Genomic DNA, 23,159 nt, shown 5'->3' on the forward strand with positions numbered 1-23,159 from the left:
TTGCCTCTTCTTTATGGTGGTATACTGTGCAGAAAGCAGCAGACTTCATCCGTGAAAGAGAGGTCTCAAGTCAGTGTCCACAACACAATTGATAGGTGTGCGGGGAAACCCGCTGTGGATTATTGATTTCACATAAAAGTGAGTGTGACTCTATAATGAAATCGTGTCCAGGAGCAGTTTCTTTATGTAAGACTATTACCTGTGTAACACTGACCTTGTTAAAAAGGCTGGATTATATGATGCAGAAGGCGCAGCCAAACCAAATTTGTCCAGGGACAAATCTAAATTAAGAAACTTAATTTATTTTGCTCCTTCTTTGAGCAGCGTTTATTTTAGTTGAACCTCATTGTATAAATATTATGTTTAATATGAGGCTGAGTAGCACAATGCTTGCTTCATCTCCAAATACTATGAAGCAGTGCTTCTCAACCTGTGGTATGCAGGCTGCAATGAGGTAGTACATGATCGTATTCTCCATAACTTGTTCAGTAAATAAAACCATACACATTCACACAGAAGGTGGGCAGACAAGCAAGGGGCTCTGAAACTTTCAAATAAGCCAGTTTAGAGATGCCTTGGTGTGTGGAGGGAAACTCTCAGACAGGAAGAACAAATTAATCCTCCATGATCATAACTGACTGTTGGAGTTGTGTAGTGTTACAAACAATGCTGAAGTGTGGGTGAAAGCATAGGCCACCCCTCCTCTAATACTCTGCCCCATAAGAAACCTTTTAGCCTAGTTGGGGACCACAGTCTCTTACTCCAATCCCAAATCTGCTTTGGATAATAGTAGTGATCAAAAGTCTCCTCCTTCCTCCTTTCTGGTGTGGCTGGTTGAGGAGGAGCCAGCTGCAGTGCACCTTCCTGCCTCTAGGGGCACTCTGTCCCCCTCCCACAGTTTCTAATCCGTCCCACTGATCATTTCATGGTGAGTGTGACATGTAATTTAGCATAGCATCCAATTAAGAATCCATTCTAGCTACACTGATGAGAATTAGAAGCTGACCTGCTGAGTGCTTTAGAGTCTTTAAGTGTGACACACCAGAACTTAAAATCTGCATTTGTTGCTTTTAAAGACTCTCTTGAAGCTGGAAATAGAACTAGAATTGGCTATTATTCTGTTCTGGGATTCTTTATTGTCTCTAGGAATCGTGGGAGTTTGTTATGAAGATGTTATGGCCTGTGCCCAGATATTGTGGTAATGGGAGCTATAAAGATGCCTTTTGTAATACATGCAAAGTGTTCTTAATATTTTATCAAACTGATAAGTGATCACAAACCTGAAAAAGTGGTACAAATGTTTCTGTAAACTTAAACAAACACTGTACTTCACAGGTAAATGACAGAAAATACCATGTGCATTTCAAACCCCAAAACATTTCTAACTTACGCATTTTAATTTTTTGCCTTCATTGAGACGCAAATGCTTGAAGATTGGTGATATATTGTGTCAGGGAGTATCAGCTATTGCAGACTGAAATGGTTGGTTTTCTTTGAAAAATGTGTGTAGGATGGGGAGGGGGTCTAAAGTTAACTATTTCTGGTATTCCATCTAAATGTACTAGTTTGTGTGGAACTTACTCTGCTGCACTAGTGATTTCAGCAAGTAATCTACATGCAGCTCATTTAAAGATGATTGTGTTAAAACAGCACAAACAGTTTTACATAGGAAGGCTGTATAGTTTTGCTTAGATGAATGTTCACATCCTGAAAACATCTCTATATACAATATGTCTCTGGCACTTCAGTCCTAGTTGCCATAACACTGGGTCTGCTCTTTCTCCTTCTCTTGTCCCCAGTGATGTTGATGGGGGAAAAAAAAAATCTTATGGATTTCTGTTGGAGGAGGATGGGGACTCGTAGTGAACAAAATGTGTTTTCAAGTCAATATGAAGTGTGAGAAACTGATAGTGGATTATTGGTTTCAGAGTAACAGCCGTGTTAGTCTGTATTCGCAAAAAGAAAAGGAGTACTTGTGGCACCTTAGAGACTAACCAATTTATTTGAGCATGAGCTTTCGTGAGCTACAGCTCACTTCATCGGATGCATACCGTGGAAACTGCAGAAGACATTATATACACACAGAGACCATGAAACAATACCTCCTCCCACCCCACTGTCCTGCTGGTAATAACTTATCTAAAGTGATCATCAAGTTGGGCCATTTCCAGCACAAATCCAGGTTTTCTCACCCCCCGCCCTCCCCCCCCACACACAGACTCACTCTCCTGCTGGTAATAGCCCATCCAAAGTGACCACTCTCTTCACAATGTGTATGATAATCAAGGTGGGCCATTTCCTGCACAAATCCAGGTTCTCTCACCCCCTCACCCCCCTCCAAAAACCACACACTCAAACTCACTCTCCTGCTGGTAATAGCTTATCCAAAGTGACCACTCTCCCTACAATGTGCATGGTAATCAAGGTGGGCCATTTCCAGCACAAATCCAGGCTCTCTCACCCCCCCACCCCACCCCCCGGGAACACACACACACACACACACACACACACATAAACTCTCTCTCCTGCTGGCAATAGCTCATCCAAACTGACCACTCTCCAAGTTTAAATCCAAGTTTAACCAGAACGTCGGGGGGAGGGGAAAAAACAAGAGGAAATAGGCTACCTTGCATAATGACTTAGCCACTCCCAGTCTCTATTTAAGCCTAAATTAATAGTATCCAATTTGCAAATGAATTCCAATTCAGCAGTTTCTCGCTGGAGTTTGATTATTGGTGTTTCTCTTTTCACAGTGGTGTCTCTTGACTTTGAAATTTTAAGGTTGTGCCATTTCCCCCCCCCCCGTAAAATGTCCTGCTATTTATGAACTTTATTTTTAAATCCCTTTTGAGTGTTAAGAAAAGTGATCGTACAATAACAAAGGAAAAGTAAATAAAGAGGTTGGTAGTAATTAAGTTGACAGTTTATGCCTTTTGTTGCTAACAAAAGAAGAACCACCACAATGATAAATGGGTTGGAGGGACTGACCCAGAGAAGATTGACTAACAATATGTGCACTGTATCTGAGGGAGAAATATTTGTAAACTTGTATCCTCTTTCTCAGGCATTGCTTACTGAGGAATAGGATGCAAGTTTACATATACTTCTCCCCCATTGTTTATAAACTAAAATAAACTTTGAAAAGGAGAAGTTAGGTTTAACTTTCAGGAAACTTTTTCCTGATGTTTGGTGGAAGATTGTGAAGCTGTTATTGCTGGGAGAAAATGGGAGGATTTATTCCTAGAAACATTTAAAACTAGGCTGAACAGAACACTAGAGAACACAGGGAACAGTTCTTCCTGGCAGGGTAGGTATAGTGGTGTTCTCCATCCTAACACAAAGGGAGCTTCTGTTAAACAAGTTCCTTTATTTGTAACTTTATATCCACCTAAGAACACACAAACCAAAGCCTGCTCCTATCTGCAGCTGGCAGCTCTCCCTTCTGATTAGTATTCAGAGCCCAGAATTGCTATATTAAGGGTGATCGTCTTCCACACTGTTACATAACCATCACAGCTGCTCCATACAGGTGTGCACTAGATTACTAATAGATCTTTCCAATTTGTTAGTTGTTGTGAAAGCCTTTCTGAAACCGGTAACACATTTATTGGGGAGGAGAAAGTGAATCATCAGTGTAACAGTAAAGTATTTCATTATATGGCAGTTAGCTTTTACTTTGGTTCACCTGACAGGCCTGGTGAATGAAGCCTCTGTTCTGCAGAGGAGCAGCAAAGCAAACTTCCCATGTACATTACCTTGCTAATATGCTTCTATTGTGACCAGTTGGGGGTGGCAGGCTTCCTCTAGGAGCTGAAGAAATGGTTTAGCTACTGATGCTCATTCAGTTCTTGGCCTCTGCAGACACTGCCAATTACTTCAAAGTATGGTGGTGAGCTTGTAATGTGGGAGCTGTGCAGGGGCCTACCAAACATCCATTAAAAGGGAACAACCTTTCATACCTACTTAACTAAACCGGATTAAAATTTATTCCAGATGAAAGGCGCCATAGTTCATAAGCAATACCCTGAAGCTCCCAGTCACACCGAATGGTAAAGTTTCCACCTTTAAGAATGTCCAACTGTCCTCCATCTTGAAGAGTACACCGTCAGGGTTTTCCTCTCTCTGGACAAATAGGTAAAATCTCTTTACACGCTTTGCAATCAAGTGCCTTGCCATGTTAAAGGAACAGCTCCCATTAACTAAGGCTGTGTCTACACTGCCACTTTCAGCGGTAAAACATTAGTCGTTCAGGGCTGTGAAAAAACACCCTCCCCCCCCCGATGGACAAAAGTTTTAGTGCTGAAACGCGCCAGTATAGACAGCGCTCTGTCGCCAGCAGCCGCGCTCCCGGCAATAAAGCTACCACCGCTTGTTCGAAGTGTTTTTTTGTCACTGGGAGAGCGCTCCCCGCCGGCGACAAAGCATGTTCTACACTGCACACGTCACAGCGCTGCCGTGCTGAAGCGTTGGGAGTGTAGGTGTACCCTTAAATATAAACAAGAATAAAATATAACTACATCCAAATTCACTTTTAAATGTGTTTTCAGTGTAAAATCATACGCAATTATAATTCCAGGCCCCTCTCACTAAAGAGGGGGGAATCTTATGAAATTACAGAAAACCACCCTTGCAAAGTCAAGTACTTTACGTTTCCACGTGTAAAGATATGGGGTAAAATAATTTTTTAAAATACCTAAGTCACTTAGGGACTTTTGAGAACTTTACTCGGCCTTTAGGGTTGGGTTGGTTTTTTTTCCCCGCATAGATAATTAGCAGGGTTGGAACCCAAGTCCTGCAGTTCCAGAGCACAGATCTCTCCCCTTTGAGATGTGGTGGCAGTGGAGCTAGCTTGCAATTTTTAGATGGAAATTCCACAGAATTGAAATTTTTTTTGATATGTCCTTTTTTTTTTTTTTTTTAAACTGTGTCAGGAAAATCAAAACAAAATATTTAGTATCAGGTTGATTCCACCCTTGCGGAAATACTGTGGCTTGTTGAACTGAACTGAAACATTTTGTTCTGAGATAGTTCAACATTAAATTGTATCTAGCTAGGATGCAGCAGTACCTCATGGGAGGTGTTTGTGCCCCAGTTCTCTCCTGTGGGCTGGGCTCCTTGGCTGGTTTACATCTCCCTTGATGTACCGCAATCTCCCCTCTGACCCAGAGGCAGGGGGTATCGTAGAAGTCACATGACTGCCATTTATCACATCAGTCTGGCCAGGGGATGAGAACATGATGCAGGCACCAGAACTACGTTTCCCATAAACCACTGCAGTGTCTTAGGCAGATGAAGTTGAACGTTTTGTTTCAAGATTTTTTGGAACTTTTTTCCATAAAAAATTTAGGGGTGTTGGACTAAAATGACAAAATATCAGAATTTCCTGTGGGATAGCAGAAGTAGATTGTTGTTCTGTAGCTGAACTAGCTCTTAAAGGATGTGACAGACATTTTGCAAGTGCATTATGCGACAGGTTGAGAGACAATGGTGGGAATTGGGTTTCTTGGGTTCTCATCATGGTTCTGGGAGCAGCATGTGGTCTACAGGTTGGAGCAGTGGTTACAGAAGGCATATGGATTTGGCACATTCACTCTAAAAGGCAGTGTGACTGAGGCTTGCTTCTGTTATATTAGATACCTGACTTCTTGTCTCTACCCTGCCTGATGTGACCTTGTGCAACCTCTGTTATCTTATTTGGAGAATGGGTGAAGGTTACTTGCCTGACTCCTAAGGTAGGGGTATGAGGCCTTGGTTAATGAGGATTGTGAATTATATAGAAATATTAACACTCAGTTTCTGAGGAGACCGGAACTTGTGGCTTCCAGGTCAGTGCAATATCCTTTTGGTCTAAGGGTAGCTAACAAGGAGTCTTTCCTAATACATGGGCAGGCATGACATGGCCGCCAAATGCTTAGCTGTCATACAAGTTGATAGTACTTAGCAGGTGGTTAAATGCTTCTTGAGCAATGGTTACATCTTAAGGCTGAAAAGAATACTTTGAACATTCTGTGTAAACTACGGCTTTCTTCAGTTTCTTAGGAGAACTTAATAGTTAATTATTTAAATAACAGCATCTGCATCACAGCCTGAGTTCAGTCACTAGCAAGGTTGAGTTTAGTTTGTCCTAAAAATTAGTACCACTCTTCAAGTTGTCATAGTAGCTGTTTTTAATTAAAATGTTACTCAAAATACATTGTGCAGGAGTATTTCAGTGCATTTCCAGGTTCCTGTGCTGAAACACCACATCTTTCTACTCTGAGACACAGCTGTCATCATATTATCAAACATAATTATAAGTAGTAGTTCTTAAATGAATACATAGCATTATTAAACTGGAACTGAGCTAAAGTAAATATTTTGGATAAGTTGTTTAGATCTTTTGTTTACCTTCAGTCCACTCCGTTGGATAAGAGTTGCAGTGAGTATAAATTGGAAAGCTGTCATTCATTCCCAAATCTGTCAATGACTCACAATGATCTTGGGCAAGTCACTTAAACTTTCTGTGGCACAGTTTTCCCATCTGTAAAAAATGGATAATATGCCCTCTTGTTTTATAAAGTGCTTTGAGATATATGGAAATATTATCATATTCATTTTCTAGGATAAGTATTAGACCAATATAGATAGGAACTACATTTCATCAATGGCTAATCTTTCTTTGGAAATTTTCCAAAGGCTCAGAATAAAGTGCTCTCCTATTTCTATATGACGTGTGAGGACTTTAGTCAGAGCTTATGTATTCCAGATAGAGGAGATACTAGCAAAACAGGTTTCCTATTATTAATTGGGGTGTCATTCTCAGAAATCGAATATATAAGGCTCAGCCTGTCCTTTAATTTTATTAATGGGGTTTTGGTACTAATTCCAACCATAGCCAGTGTTCAGCACTAGGAAATTTAGTGATGGTGAACATTGTGTTGGCAAAGAGGAAGCCTGATTGCTGTGAAAGTTATTAGATTATCCAGCATGATTGTCTGGGAGGAGGAGAGAGTAACTTATGTGTTCCAGATGAGTGACAGACTTTCACAAATCCAATTTACAAACAGGAAATGCAATTTAATTTTGTTTCCTACCTCAAACATTTTGTCCAACTCCCTGATAATCTACTCTGAAACAGTGCATACTCTGGCAAGTGCAGCGTGAGAAATAAAACAATTTGGGTATTTTGTCAGAAATGTAAATAGCTATCACTTGTTCAGTTGTATATCTTGCCGATGTAAATGCATTTGGTATATTCAGAATTAAAGGGAGGAAAGAGGAATGAGAAAATGAATAGGGAAAAGAGTATTTATGACTTTTCCTTACTAGCTTTTATTTTCTGCCTGCTAGGAACTACCTTTCATAGCAGAAGGATAGATTGCATAACTCCAAAACAGTTAGCTTAAAAAAAACGTAAAATTTAGGAGTGTACTCTTATAAAAATAAACCACACTAGATTGCGTAGACTCTTGTATCATGGCTAAGAGATCGGATTGTTGACACTGCACCTGAAACATTCTAATAGCCTACTTATGCACACCGTGTCTTGGCTTACTGCTGTAGTGACACTCCATAAGTCCTTAGCTGCAGCAAAATAGAGTAATAATAAAAATGTATAATTTAAAATTAATACAAATTGTGAACACAGGGTAGGGTAGATGGTTATGGATTATTGTGACATCACTTGCAAAAATGTCTTTAAATCATCCTGTACAATAGAATTTTGTATTTGTTTCCATGAACATGTCTGCTAAAAAAAAAATTTGCTTTTGCCTTGTGTTTTATAAGGCTGAGTATCTTCAGTGCAGTTACCAGTTGTGGTCTTGAAGTCATGGTGGATATATTAAAACACAGCAAACTTGTTTCAAGATTGTGCATTTAGGATTTATTTTAAAACAGAGCTGTCTTACATTCTATGTGCAGGAAAACTTGCTGTCCTTCAGAAAACGGATAATTTGTCTTATATCTGCTCTTGCTATGATACTGGAGCTCTGATCATGGAAACAAATTCTACTCTGCATCATTTTAAGTTTTACCATTTAAAATGATCTGTTGGTAAATGTGGACAAAATGCCTCTCTTTAAGGCGTTCTTTATAGCCTATGAAAGAGAAGAAGCTAGCCAAGTCCTTTTTAAAACAAATCTACAATGAGCAGCTCTCTTACATCATTTTGCTTTATTGGTTCCGTTTAAATTTTGTCTAGAAATGTTGAACCAAGGCTTACACTATGCAATAGCGTTGAACTTTTGATGGCTAAAGTTATTTTAGAAACGTTGGTGCTATGCAGGAGTGTTGAGAGGCTGTCAATTACTTTAAACATCTGCCAAGATTTTTCTGTCCCAGTAAAGTGAGATTCAGAGGCGCCTGGAAGCTCGGACGCCTTATAAGGAGATGAAGTGTGTAGTCCTCTGCAAAATCATGTCAGTGTCTCCCAATTCACACTGAAAACACTTTGTCGAAGTATTTTTGGGTCTCACAATTTTGTGGAAACTTAGCGCAAATCTATAGGATAAAACCACGAAAGTGAGAATAGACTAAGCAGTGAGCTTGCATGTTAACTTGGGATGACTCTTCTGTTTTGTTTGCTAAGCTGAGGACTGTCAGGCAGTTGCTTGTCTCTACGCAGCACAGTGCCTTGTCAGTACAGTGATTGTGGCAGCTGATGCTAAAGAAGTGAGGTGGAGGAGAAGGAATTTGAATAAAATGAAGCAAAGGAGAAATCGAGGGACGCATCCAGTTGCCTCATTTGTATCTGCAGAGGATCCCTTTGGAAGATGAACTGGGGTGCAATGAGAGGCTGGCAGTATGGGATGGTCATGCACCCCCTGTGCAGTGGTGTCCAGGGGCAGAGTAAGGGTGGGAATGATCCTTACCTTGCAGTTAAAGGGGCACTGCTGAGGCCATTGCTGCTATTGGGGTAAAGTGGTGACTGCAGAGTGACTCGGAGGCTGATCCATGGTTTGGGAAAAGGATTATCCCCTTGCCTATCTGCTCAGCATTCTGCCCACCAACTTGGGCTGTGCGCTGGGCAGAGGATTCCCCTAAAGAGGGCTGGGAGGAAGTGCTGTATAGTCATTAAATGTGAGGCTCCTAGGTAGGAATAGACTGCCTATAACAAACTCATTGGCTAACCCTGGCTTAGTCACTTTACACCCACATTGTCCTAAATTCCCCCTGATTTTGGGTGCCCAACTTGAGATACCTTAGGCATGATATTCCAGGGTTCCGTTAGCTTTTGTGATTTCCAAACACTTATTTTGTGGAATTGGTTTGCTGCAGTGTCATCTCAGCATAGGCTCTCTTGGCCTCCTAACAAATGACTTTCTCGAAAGCTTGAAACAACAAGCCTACAACTTTATCGTCCTCTTAAAGCTTTGCCTTGTGTGCTTTATACAGCATGAGAATATGTGCTTACAAACTTAGTAAAGATTTTTGGTTTCCAAATGAACTTTGAGTGAGTTGTGTAGTTAAAACAGCAACCAGGGTAGGTGTTTTCCTGCCTCGAAGCAGAAAACAGATTAATTTTTAAGCCCTCTTAAAAAGAGCCAACAATTTTTGGGTCAGGTTGAGCCTGATGGAATTTGAGCAGCTTGGTTATAAACTCTCTTACAAAGACTGTACACAATATCAGTTTGAATCTTTTGAAGTTTGCACGGTGGGACTGGTTGACCTAGACCTGGCACGTACTTTATTTATCCCTACACTCGCTGTTCAAGTGTTGCCAGTTGGCACTGGCTCTCTTCTGAGGCTGATGCTCATCCTGTGTTGCTGCTCTTTAGAACTTATTTATTGGTTTATTCTTTTGATTTAAAAATATGTTCTCTAAAGAAGTGGGTATGAAATATGGAGATGGTTTGGAGCTGGGGAGGAGGTGTCAGATTCTTTTGTCCGATCCAAAATTTATGTGGTTTCTGTTGTTCATTCCTGGATACTTTTGAGTCTTCAGTCCCAGTGCACTGGGGCACATAATCTGCAATCAGGGATATAGAATATAATTGCATATTTTATGTTCGCTTAACACTTAAGCGAACATACAAGAAGCAATTATATTCTATATCTTAACTAGGGATGGAAAATTTCCCCGGGATGCTCAGAAACCTAAAAGTTAGAATCAAAGAGCACTGTGATTTTTTTTTTTTAATTTTAGAATGTTTTGTAAAATTGCTGACTTTGTTGTTGTCCTCTTTCCTGCTCCTGTCTTGACTCCCCCTCCACACACCCCCGGTATGCTTTTCCCGACTCACAGGGAATTTCTCCCTTTCCTCTTTAATTGGAGTGTGTCTGATTTATTCTACAGGGCTTAAATTTAAAAGGAAACTCAGCAGTAGGGGAAGGACCGATGGGGTTGAAAGCAGTTGTCTGACTCCTCCGTGCAGGCTCACTGGGCACCATTTTTTAGCTTTCTTAAAAGTGGTTTGATATGGGACAGCAGCAGTGCCGCCTCGTTACTGCGGTAGATGTCTGCCTGTGACCGGCAGAACGGCTTGCCTCCTACTAAGGGATCTGCCCCCAACCAGGCAAGCAGCTGCTCAGATGGCCAAGATTGTTGCTGTTGCCCTGGGCAACCTTCGTGTGAGTAGTAACGTGGATGCTGCTCAGTAAAATGTGGAGAGAACTAAAAACTGCGGCGGAGCAGCAAAGCTGGCACATCTAGCAACCCTTGGAAAACGGAAACGCCGCCTCCTCCCCCCAACCCCCCACCCTGAGGGTGGGCTTCCGTCCCTTGGAGGCGATAAAGATGAGGTAAAACACGTAGCAAGTTTCGGCCTGGATTTTCTGAAAAATCTCTGCCAATATAAAGCCAGTTCGTCTCCAGCCATGAGAATTCTTATTACTGTGTGGAATTCCTCTCACTGCAGATGCAGGGAGACTGTATCCATATGGCAATGGCCTTATCTCCTTCAGAGTCTCAGTTAAAAATAGGCCAAGTGACCATTTATTTCACGAAGTGGATATTATTATCTACATCCCTCTAAGGTTGCTGAGGAAAGTACAATGTCTGAGTTTGAAAAATGAACTAACTTTTGGACCTGATGAATGCATGTGTTTTCCAGTGATCTGTTAGCTCTGAGTTTGGTCAGTAAGAAACAGCTCTGCCTTTTAAAGAGCTAAGGAGCTTTATTTCTAGGGCAGTGGACTGGAGTGATCTTAATCTGCTTTACTGTCCATGAGAGAGAGATTGACCACAGGTTATCATACAGTACTAAAGGGGTGCTCCTAATGAGAGTAACTGTTTAGGCTTGTGGCTTTTTTATGGTTTATGAAGAAGGCTTGAGGGATTTTTAAGGGCTTCTGTGACTGACCCTTGGGTGCATGGGGGCCAATGGGTTCCTTCCATATGCCAACTGGCCAGTCATGTAGGATGATGCTTCTCCTCTTCCCTCCCTTCCCCTGACCCAAGTTATCCATAACCCAAGACTCAGAGGGAGCTGGACTCCTGCAATGGGAGGTGGGATGGGAGATGAGTATCCCTAAAGGAGCCACAGCCCTCTTCCCCTGCCAATCCAGCCAAAGTCCGTTTGCCTCTAAGGCTGCAGGAGTGCATTTTTCCCCAACAGATTTTTCTTTAAAACTTTTTTCATTATACTTATACTCTGACTGAAGAACTAGTGGATTGACACCAGCCCAAAAGCCAAGAGGGAGACAGTTGAAAGGGAAAGATTTTAAGTCATTCCTTTAAACTCTTGCACCTGTCTATCTTCAGGGTCTAAACATTTGTGAATGATTAAACACCCTTGCATTTTCAATTAAGGTGCGAGAGTTTAAATATCCCTGAGACCTCTTAGAGATTCTCCAGGAAAACCAGGAAGATAGAATTTGTCATTCCCAATATTTCTGATCTTAAAAGCAGGCAAGAAACATTTTCAGGATGCCTTTTTACATCCCAGAAAAGACAAAGGCACAAAGTCATTTTTAAATCTTTTTTTTGAGTCGAATTTAGTGTAAAATAGCTTGGAAGAAGAGGCAGAATTGTGAACGAGCAGAAAAATTGGCACATTCTTTTTTGAGGTGGCATTGTCTAGATTGTTTTTGTTTCCATAGCAATGGAAAAGGAGGCCATCCACGTAAGGAGGAGCTTACCCTTTTTTCAGTAAAGTGCAGATTACAGGCCTGATGTCTTAAAGTGTTGAGCATCCTCAATTGTAAATGATATCCACAGGCATTGTGCGGTACTCGGCATATGTGAAAATCCGGCCCTGCGTTTGTTAGTTCAGTCTTTCCAGTTAACTGTACTTTCAAGATCAAAAATGGTTCAAAACTAAATCTAATGAAATCATTTAGATATATATGAATGCACCAAACCATTGACATGGCTCAACTGTGGGGTTTTAGTGATGCCTCAGAAGGTGAAAATGGAAATCAAAGGCTCCTATGTTGCATACCACAGACATTTCTTGGATACAGGGCGACTCGTCCTTCAGCTCAGCTCAGAGACACAATTTAATGATGACAGGAACTAAATTTGAGGCTAGTGCCCCTGTGGAGTTCTTGTTCCTCCACATTACTCATTTCTTATATAAATAGTTTTTATAATGATCATGCTTGATGTGATCATAAAAGAAATCTAGTACTGTCAAAACCATAGTAAATGACTTACAGTAAAAAAAAAAAGTTTTATTCAATACTAATAATGCTTATTTTGGATTACAGGACAGAAAATTGACAAAAGTAGAGAGACAGAGATTTAAGGAGGAAGCAGAAATGTTGAAAGGTCTTCAGCATCCAAACATTGTTAGATTTTACGACTTCTGGGAGTCCTGTGTAAAAGGGAAAAAATGTATAGTGCTGGTTACTGAATTGATGACCTCAGGAACGCTAAAAACGTAAGTACTGTGCTCCTGGTGGCACATCTCAGAATAGCTGCTGAAATTCTTAGAAAAATATTAGTTATCGCCTCTCTGGGGAAAAAAAGGCATCTCAGGACCAAAAAACTGATCTGTTCTGTCCCTTCAGTCATGTGTCCCGATGTTTGAACTCTGTTGATCTGAAAGCAGAATTTCAGCACCTTTTGCTGTTTCCCCTGAGCTACTGTTTCAGTTATGTAACTATCAGCAGTTCTCTCCTTTGTTTTCTGTTCTGCACATGAAGCTCTGGGTGAATTTGTTAGGTTGTTGTTGATCGTGGTTTTGTTTGCTTGTTTTGGTTTGGTTTTTGGGGGCGGGGGTTGGTGTTTGTGGTTTGCATTACAAAACTGCAATAAAATAGCGCTTTAGCTGGAGGGGTTCATTTTTTGACTCAAGAGCTGCTCCAGGTTATCTCCTAAACAGCACTAATTAATAGCTTGTGGTTCAGTTGGTTATAAAGCAGTTGGCACAAACTTCAGAACAGATTTTCATCCCCGATGGGAGTAATACACATCACTGCACAACTCCAACCTGCCACTCTGCAAGTGCAAGAAGCAGATTTTGAGTTCCTCCAAAACATACCCTCCATATCTACAGTAAAGATGTGTGTCTTAGGCTAATGGTAGAAATGCAGGTCTGCAGTACACAGATCAAAAGACTTCCATAGTGTGCTAATCTGAATACATAAAACATTTTATGTTCTAGCATAGGTCTTTGCATAAAATGAATTGCTTTACTATTAAACTTCCATATGTCTGAATATTGGTGGTATTTGTACCAGGGAAGTATGATACAATAATTAACTTCCTCCAAAAAATGAAATGTCTCTGTGCTTTCTTCAGAGAGCACAATTTACTTTCACCATGATGCTGTCTCTGAGCTGCTTGTGGTTGGGGTGTGTGTGTGGGGGGGTGGGGGTGTATTCAAAACAAGGTCCTAATTTTGTCCATTGTAAAACCTTTAGAGTTTTAAATAACGCTTTTTTTCTTTATGCCTATGGCTCTCTCTGTGTTTTTGCGGCAGGTATCTGAAAAGATTTAAAGTGATGAAACCAAAAGTTCTTCGTAGCTGGTGCCGACAAATCCTGAAAGGTCTACTATTCTTGCACACGAGAACTCCACCAATCATTCACAGAGACCTAAAATGTGACAATATTTTTATTACGGGACCAACTGGATCTGTGAAAATAGGAGACTTAGGTCTGGCAACCCTCAAAAGAGCTTCATTTGCCAAAAGTGTAATAGGTAATCATTCTGTTCTGTATTGTAGCCCTTCTTGTCCTGCTTTGGTGGTGAGCTGTTCTTATTCGTGGTGTTTGTTTCATTTTAGTATTTATATCCTTGTCGTTTGGCTGCAGAAATGAAGGTGGCTGTGTGTGGCTAAATCCTCTATACTGCTTAGGAAAATTTCAATCTATGGTCCTATCTAGAAAATGGTACCATGGCATGGTAAATTCTCTTCTAAATCAAAACAGTAGAGGCCCCCCTATTTCTTCTAAAATGATTTTTAATGTCTTCTCACCATATCCTCCGTATAGGTAATGTTTGTATATCCTTTTCATTTCTAATTCTAAAAGAATGAGTCACTAGTTCAGCATTTATTTTTGCCTTCAGAGATGTACTCATTTGCTGCGGGCCTACATTAGCAGCACCCTTGCACTGCAGCTGTCTTTCACTTTAGAGTGGGTAAGTGTCTTCAAAAAAAACCCCACGTACCCCAAGTACTCTGTATCCCAGGACTGCTATTTTACTGAAACCTGATAACACTTTAAAGTCAAACTGATTTTTTTCACCAGAACATTCAAAGGCCCTTCTCCTCAGGAAAGCCCCAATTCAAGGAAGCACTCTTAGTCGAGACAGCAGTTTTATCTCCATTTTCAGTGGAATTTCAGCGCGTGCTTAAGTGCTTTCCTGAATCGGGACCTAAGGGCAGTATTTCCCTGCCAAATGTTAACTTTTTAACCCCAGTCACTTTGGCACCGATGAAGTTGATGCAACACTTCTTTGAGTGGGGAAAGTGTGTGATGCCCCTTTTCCTCCATTCTCAATCAGCTCAACCCTTTTCACTCAAACTTCCTGAGCAAATTTACCCTTTGGAAACTTAAGACCATGAAAATTTCAGCTTTGTAGATGAAAGTTATAGAACCTTGTGGTTGAAAATGAAGTAGCAAAGGTGAGGGAATTTATCATGGCAATGCTCATGTTCCAGCTACAGTATTTAAATACTCTAAAATTCAATTTCTATTCATAAAGAAGCTTTTAGGCTTCTGGAGGAGTGGATAATATCTTATCATAGCAAACTAATCCTGGTAACACCTATTCCCTAGTCAGCAAAACAGTATGTTCTTTTGAAAAGTAATTGCTAAAGTAATTCTTTTGCATCGGAAAGCTTAATAAAAGGATACCTTCATTTTTATTAGTATATTTCAGTAACACCAGCATATAGCTGTTAGACTGATATCACTGAGATTAAAGTGGCTGATTAAATTCTGTGGCCAGATCCTCAGCTCATGTAAATCTGTTTAGCTCCATTGATTTTAATGAACCCATGCTGATTTACACCAGCTGAGATTCTGGCCTTGGATTTTGGTATTTGAAGGTTCTGTCCACTCTAGGAGGCAAGTTTTCCATTCAAAAATTTTCCATCCTCACGATCCCCACTAGTACCAGTAGTGTAGTTGAGGCTTCTGTGGCTGTTGGAATTTTTACCACTGAGCCATCAAACCTGCTCAGAGCAGATCTAGACAAGACGTTAGCAAAAATACTGGAGGCTGTTGGCAATTTGTCTCCTCTAGTGGTGGTAGTAGTGGAGGGAAACTGTTGGGAAAAATCCTAGAGTAGGCAAGACTTAATGGAAGTTGAGAAAACCCCTTTATAAACTTGGCTACCTTTTGTAATTCTCTTCAGAAGAGTGCTTACGAAAAAGAGCAATGGATTGAGTAGCACTGGGCAGATCAGTGATTCTGTGAATGAATACTGAGCCCATAGTTGTTCCAGTTTTTAAGGACTATTAAGCATACAGAAAACCTTTTTGAATCTAATTTGTTACAAATGAATTCATACACAGACCAAATGAGATTCTTGCCCCTTGGACTATATTTTTGGAATGCTATTATAGTATCTCCTGCTTTTTAGATTGCTCCCTCCTCAGGGTGGCGACCGTCATTTTAAATGCTGCATAATTCACCAGTTTCTCTTTGTTCTAGGCTGACTGGGATTCAGTGGCAATGTAGCAGGTCTGTAGAGCGTAGTCCACATCTGACACAGCCGTGAACCATTTCGTAGTTGCAATGTAAGGTTCTGTCACAGGTGGCAAATAAAGGGCCAGTATCGGAATGCAGCACTTTTCTGTCAAGTCACCCTAAGCCAAGGTTTTAAAACTCCATATCAAGATTCAGGGTAATTACAGCTGAGTCTTGCTGACAGGTGGGGTCCAACTAGGATATAAAGGGAGTGTCTTTGAGACAGTGGCAACAAGAACAGAGGAGGGCCTGAGAGAGGCCCCAGGAGTATCAAAGCTGAGAGAAGATTAAGCTGAGGCTTATTTTGTCTTAGGCCAGGTCTGTACCAGAAAAGGTTTGCTGGTATAGATATACTGGCAAACCCTCCTAGTGCAGATGCAGCTTATTCCAGCAGAAAAGTGCTTTTACTGATACAGTTGATACCTGTTCCCCAGCAAAAGCACTTTTATGGTGGTATGACTGTGTCTATCCTAGGCTTTCTACAAGTATAGAAATATGAAAAAAAATCATACTCCTAACCAACATTACTATACTGTCAAAAGTTTCTAATGTAGACCTGGCCTGAAAGGCCAATAAAGCCAAATCCCAGGAAGGAAGTGAGTTTGGTTTCTAACCCAGAGTCCATGTCTTGTTGAAAACTAGGGAATGACACGGGCCATTAGGAGTCCTTCCGAAACCAAAATTATTACTTTTCTTATGCTCACAGGTTAATGTACCTAGAGAAAACAAACGTCCCTTTTTGCACCTTCTCATTGATATCCTAGTTGGTGGAAAATGCTCTTTCTTCCTTTTAAGATCTGTGATCCTATCTAGATAATCCATTTTCATCTTAAGCACTGCCTTATTCACTCCTCTTGCATCTTTCCTGACATTCATTTGATAAGAAAATAATATTTTATGTACAGACTCCCACCACCCAAGCATAAACTGTCCCATGACTAGATGCAGTTCCTTGAATAAATTGTTTGATGCAAGCACCAGTGCTGAAGGTATCATTTGAGCTCTGTAGACCTCACTGTTCAAAGTAATTGTTTTTCAGAGGCTCTTTGACAAGAGTTAAACAACTATTGTGACTGAATTTCCAAGTCTTGGTGCTCAGCGTGGGAGTTACTCAGTTACCAGTGATGTCATTACTATCTCTGTTTGTTCTTGATTTGCTGTATAGAAAAGGGAACTTTTGAAGGGATTCTAGGTAGCGATTTGTATTGAGCTGCTAGTTCCAGTTATAGACTCATAGAACTGGAAGGGACCTCGAAAGGTCATCTAGTCCAGTCCTCTGCACTCATGGCAGGACTAAGTGTTATCTAGACCATCCCTGACAAGTGTTTGTCCAACCTGTCTTAAAAATCCCTAATGATGATGATTCCACAACCTCCCTAGGCAATTTATTCCAGTGCTTAACCACTCTGTCAGGAAGTTTTTCCTAATCTCCAACCTAAATCGCCCTTCCTGCAATTTAAGCCCATTGCTTCTTTTCCTATCCTCAGAGGTTAAGAACAACAATTTTTCTCCCTCTCCTTGTAACAACATTTTATGTACTTGAAAATTGTCATCATGTCCCCCCTCAATCTTCTCTTTACCAGACTAAACAAACCCAATTTTTTCAATCTTTCCTCATAGGTCATGTTTTCTATACCTTTAATCATTTATGTTGCTCTTCTCTGGACTTTGTCCAATTTGTCCACATTTCCTGAAATGTGGCGCCCAGAACTGGGCACGATACTCCAGTTGAGGCCTAATCAGCGCGGAGTGGAGCGAAAGAATTACTTCTCGTGTCTTGCTTACAGTACTCCTGCTAATACATCCCAGAATGATGTTTGCTTTTTTTGCAACAGCGTTACACTGTTGACTCATATTTAGCTTGTGATCCACTATGACCCCCACATCCCTTTCCACAGTACTCCTTCCTAGGCAGTCATTTCCTATTATGTATGTGTGCAACTGATTGTTCCTTCCTAAGTGGAGTACTTTGCATTTGTCCTTATTGAATTTCATCCTGTTTACTTCAGACCATTTCTTCAGTTTGTCCAGATCAATTTGAATTTTTAATCCTATCCTCCAAAGCACTTGCAACCCCTCCCAGCTTGGTATCATCCGCAAACTTTATGCTTTATGTACTCTATGTGCTATTATCTAAATCATTGATGAAGATATTGACCAGAACAGTTATGATGGAGTAAAAATGGGGCTTTATTTCAGGCTTATCGCAGTGGGTCCAATTTCTGCCGCCCTAACCCCCACTGAGAAGGACCTTACTCTGAGTAGTTCTGTTGGTTTCTACTCATTGCAGTGATGGTACAATCAGTCTTAATGCTAGTGTTCTTCATGCATGACTTCATATAAGAACTTGGACTACCACACATCTCACCAAAAGTGCAACTTGCTAAGTAATTACTACTTGTATTGCTGGAAACAATCTGTAAACTGTCTAAATCAGATGTGAAGTTTCTTGTCTTTCTCTTTCCCTTCTCCTTCTCTCTCTCTCTCTCCCTCCCCGCCCCCCATCCCCATAAAAAATCGTTATGAAACTTTCAGTTTATTTCCACGCCCTATACTGTGTTCACTTCAGGATTTGCTCTTCGCTTCTGGAATTTTTACACATATCTGCATTTCTCACAGCATTACTGATGAGGGTAGGGGCAGTTGTGTGGGGTTCTGTTTTTGTTTTGGGGGGGTGGGGAGGGAGTTTATTTTAGTTGTTTTAAAATAATCTTGCATTTACCCAGACACAGCTGAAATGGGTACATTTTTATAGATCAGGAAAAAAACTGCAGTGAAACATATTTACTATTTGTGTCTCTCTTAAATTCTTCCCTTTTGTGTCTAGGTACTCCAGAATTTATGGCCCCAGAAATGTATGAAGAACACTATGATGAATCAGTTGACGTATATGCTTTTGGAATGTGCATGTTGGAAATGGCTACCTCAGAATACCCCTACTCAGAATGCCAGAATGCTGCTCAGATTTACCGGAAAGTAACCTGTGTAAGTGAGCTTTAATAGGTGTACTTACATTTTTATTCAGTTTGTTTTGTTTTTTTTTAGCATGGGTCTTTATAATCTGAAACCAGTTGAAGTACTTTCTTAACCTCTTAAACAATAGGCTGTTTTGGACTCTGAATTGGGATGTATGTTGTGGTGGGATACTAGTAGGGTAGAAATTACATGTCTCCTTTCTCCTCTTCCGGGAGGTAGAAGATGCTTGCAGGTTCATTTGGAATGTCTAAAATTCCACAGTTGCATTACTGCCATCTGGCATTTGGTTTTACTATAGCTGCATAAGGTGAATTTTAATAATCTCTCTGTGCTCCTTGGTGATTTTATTATTTATCTACAGCAGTCAAAGTAGATGGGAGTGGGGAACGCTGTTCTTTTTGTAAATGGGGCTGCCCAGTTCAGCTGGGCTTCCCACAATTCAGAATTGTTTCACGCATGTTATAGTGGAAGAAAAAGGAAAATTCCTACATTGCAGCCTCTAGATACTCTTAATGTCCCTACATTGTGGCAAAGGATATAATCTGATTCAGACCTCTGGCAATAGAGCCTCCTGTCTTATAGCTTCCTCTGTCACAGCTCATCTGTGTAACAAGTTATCTGAAGGTCACTTGAGAGGAAGGAGTCCATGATTAATAGTGTTATAACTGCATTTGGGAACTCTGTAGGGTCTATGAGTCTCCAAGTACACAACTGGGGAATGGCTCCAATGTATCTACAGGAGGGAGGCTAGGTTGGAGGAGAAGGTGGCCTGAAAGGGAGCCAGGAGTGATCGCTTATACCACCGTATATGATCCTGTGCTGGTGATCAAATCCCAAGTGTCCTGGTCTACGTGAGTTGATCTGGAAACTACCTAGGAAAGCTCTGTGGCTTTAATGGAGACCTAAAGGTCAGTGGCAAATCCCAACCTGCATGGACACTGAAGTTGCCACGCTTCCAGTTTTTTTATGCGGGGATGTTACCATTAGGCGAAACCACTGACACAACACTTCCTTCAGATGGTTGTTTGCACTGTCGGTTGTAGCTGTGGTTGTCCCAGGATATTAGAGAGACAAGGTGGGTGAGGTGATATCTTTTATTGAACCAACTTCTGTGGGGGGAAGAGAGAAGCTTTCGAGGACACAGAGTTCTTCTGGAGAACTCTGTGTAGACGCCAAAGCTTGTCTCTTTCACCAACAGAAATTGGTCCAATAAAAGATACTACCTCACCCACTCTGACTTTCTTCACGGTGGAACACTTCAAACGCACCGGCACATGAAACACCCCAAGCCTTTCTAGCCAGTTTACTCCCCCTGGGAAATGATGAGGTGGGTTCTGTTGTCTCCCTGAGACATGTAGTTCACCTGGGTATAAGGAAGTGTTAGACAGACAAAACTGCACAGGATCACGTTTATTATCTCTCTCTCTCTCTCACACGCACACACACGTACGCACACACACGTTCTGCAACTGCTAGATAGTTACCAGTCCTGAATGTACCGTGACTTGACAAAACTGCACAGGATCACGTTTATTATCTCTCTCTCTGGCCAGGAAAGCCGGGCACAAGGAAGAGCTGGGTCTCTGTTGGGCATGCACCGATGCCCTTCCATGTTGGCAGCAGAACGTTACCCTCCAAAGTCTTCCATCTCACCTATCCTTTTTGTAGGCTTTAGTTTGAATCCAGAGTCTATAGGTCTTGCTGTGTCATGCTGCCTCTGGGTTCGGTGTGATTGATCACCCGTCAACTGCAGGCATGACTTTCAGCCTAGGACCTGGCTTTGATGTTTCTTCAATTGTACTTTTGTTCTTTTCTTTTGAGGGTGGACTCTTCTTGCTTTGTCAGGGCTGTTGTCTGCGTCTTCAGAGGTTGGTGTTTACACTTTATTTCATCAGGACAGGCTGGGGCTGGAGGTTGATTCCATCATCCATACATACCTCATTCTCACATCTAAACTACACTAATCAGATTACAGCAGGGTTTTGCAAAAATGAAGTGAGCATTTTAAAATGGAGTTTGGGACAAGTTAAAATGGAGTTTGGGTTACAACATGGACAAGTGTAAGGAATGGCAGACAGTGAACAGAAGTTACAATGTTGAAGCAGTGCAAGTTTCAGTGATTTTAAGCAGCAATTGGATTGAAAGTGAAACTCAATTAGCCAGTTATTGGGGTAGCTGGTTTTATGAATGAATGTAGTTTCATTCATAATACTTTACTTATGAAGTTATATTAATAAAGTGAACAATTAAAAACCATTTCATTGATCAGTTCTACAGAAGGTGGGAGTGGCTGTGCACACCTCTTCTCAAGGACCTAGAATGGAGCCGGGAGGAAAAAGCAGCTACACCTAGAGAAGGCTCAAGCTGAGCTATGGATAAATGTTGCTTTTATTTCTAAACCCAAACCCAAGCAAGGTGGTGAGTGTCTAACGTTACATGGTATACAGACTGAGCAGATTGCTTTTGGAAGGCGTGAGCAAGGTCCCAAAAGCACAGCTAGTCTCTCTCTCCATTTTCCTCTGATCAGAGAAGAATCCTGCCAGTCAGAGCTGCCCCAGTATGACGTAGGTTTCAGTACAATCCCATGAATGTGTTGGTCACAGCCAGTGAAGCTGGAGACCGAAACGGCATATCCGGAGATGCCTTCTAATAACCGTATTGCTCCACTTTCCTCAATCCCTGCCAGAGCAGAGGAGGCCTTCTTCATCTGGTACCCAGCTACGCACCCTTGCCTGATAAAGCTGTAGTGCTTGTGTGGGCCTTTATAATTTCATCTCCTATAGCCCAGAACATAGAGCACCAGTCCCTAACTATTCCCTTGCCATTGCTGTCAGACTGGCAGGCAGAGAACCAGGCACTCCTGCTAGACGGCCTTGTTTTTATAGACCTATTTCTGCTCAGCTGGGCTTGATGATAAGAACAGGAACAGTATGGATGAGCCAGAGTTCCCTGGTTGAAAAGTTGGCGTTGGTGTCACCGAAAGCAAAGTGACGTTGGAGCTGTCTGTGGAATCTGTGGCAATATGCTGACAGTATGAGACCACCACTGAATAGTGAAGTAGTTCTTACTCACTCCTATGTAAATAGTAACCCAGTTACTATTGCAAGTTGCCATTTGTAACTAAGCAAAGTGGGATCTCAGCTACTTGGACTCCCGGCCCAAAGTAGCTTAGAAACATCTTTTTCCTTGCAAAGGGCTGCATCCCATCCTCTGCTCTGCAGGAGGAGTATAATGGAACCGCTTTGCGGTGCAAGCAGCAGGACAAAATCTCTAGCTAATGTTCTAATGGCAGAATCAGGACCAGCACATTGGAGCACCAAACAATATGGAGTATGTGCAGCCACACAATCATCTAGCCTTTCACCTACTGTCTGGTCGTCTTAACACGGTCCTTAGCTGGCGGTGCATATTATCCCTTTCCAAAGAAGCAAAGTGAATCTGGTAGCTCACTGAAGCTGCTTGCCCCAAGTCCTAATGCTGGGAGTCCCTTGTACCTCAAACACAGCTAGCTTGGGAAGAACTTCCGGAAGGATTAGCAAGGACTAGGTGCAGCCGGCATGATGTGATGGCCTATATGTACGTTTCTGCACTGCTGGAAGCGATAGTAGCCATTGTGGGAGTGTGGATGTATCCGAATTCTTTAGCTGATAAAATGGACACCAGTATCACCATGAGGAAGGGATTAGCTAACTGCTTGGGGAGGGAAAGAAATGCCTTTCCAAACCCTGAAGGCTGTGTGCAAACTGTCAGTCCCAGAGAGAGGAGTAAGGAGCTGGTCCTCCTAACATAAGGATATTAGAGAGAGAAGTATGAGCCTTAGGAAGGGCTCTTGTTCCCACCCAGGCGAATCTTGGTTTCAGCCTGGATTTCCCCAGGAGAATAGCTGCTTCTGCAGCCCAGGGCGCTACCACAAAGAGCAACACATTGGCTGATCTTTGTGAGTAACCAGACAGGAGTGCATTTTGTTCTCTAGACAGGATGTTACTCCAGTAAGACTGGGGTTTGCTCTGGGAGGGAGGCAGGCAGCGGAACCCTGAGATTCCCCTCCCTCCCCCCATGAGGTCTTTTACAGATGGGTTTGACAACCTGAGCAGAAAAAGTTAATTATTTAAAGATTC

General features: G+C 41.6%; 1 protein-coding gene across 22 annotated transcripts in view; it reads left to right on the plus strand.

Annotated features, from left to right (window-relative positions):
- WNK2 (WNK lysine deficient protein kinase 2) overlaps positions 1-23,159 on the plus strand; it is a 173,347-nt gene that overhangs the window by 48,071 nt on the left and 102,117 nt on the right. For all 22 annotated transcript variants that reach the window (XR_007357525.2, XR_007357524.2, XR_012669234.1 and 19 more), the window contains exons 3-5: positions 12,631-12,803; positions 13,848-14,068; positions 18,893-19,050. Coding sequence is in view for 19 of the 22 variants with exons in the window: in XM_048857043.2 (XP_048713000.2) it covers positions 12,631-12,803; positions 13,848-14,068; positions 18,893-19,050 (552 nt within the window). In the remaining 3 variants the exon portion in view is untranslated. The remainder of the gene's footprint in view (positions 1-12,630; positions 12,804-13,847; positions 14,069-18,892; positions 19,051-23,159) is intronic.

This window comes from Caretta caretta, chromosome 7 (genome assembly GCF_965140235.1).
Source record: "Caretta caretta isolate rCarCar2 chromosome 7, rCarCar1.hap1, whole genome shotgun sequence".
NCBI lineage: Eukaryota > Metazoa > Chordata > Testudines > Cheloniidae > Caretta > Caretta caretta.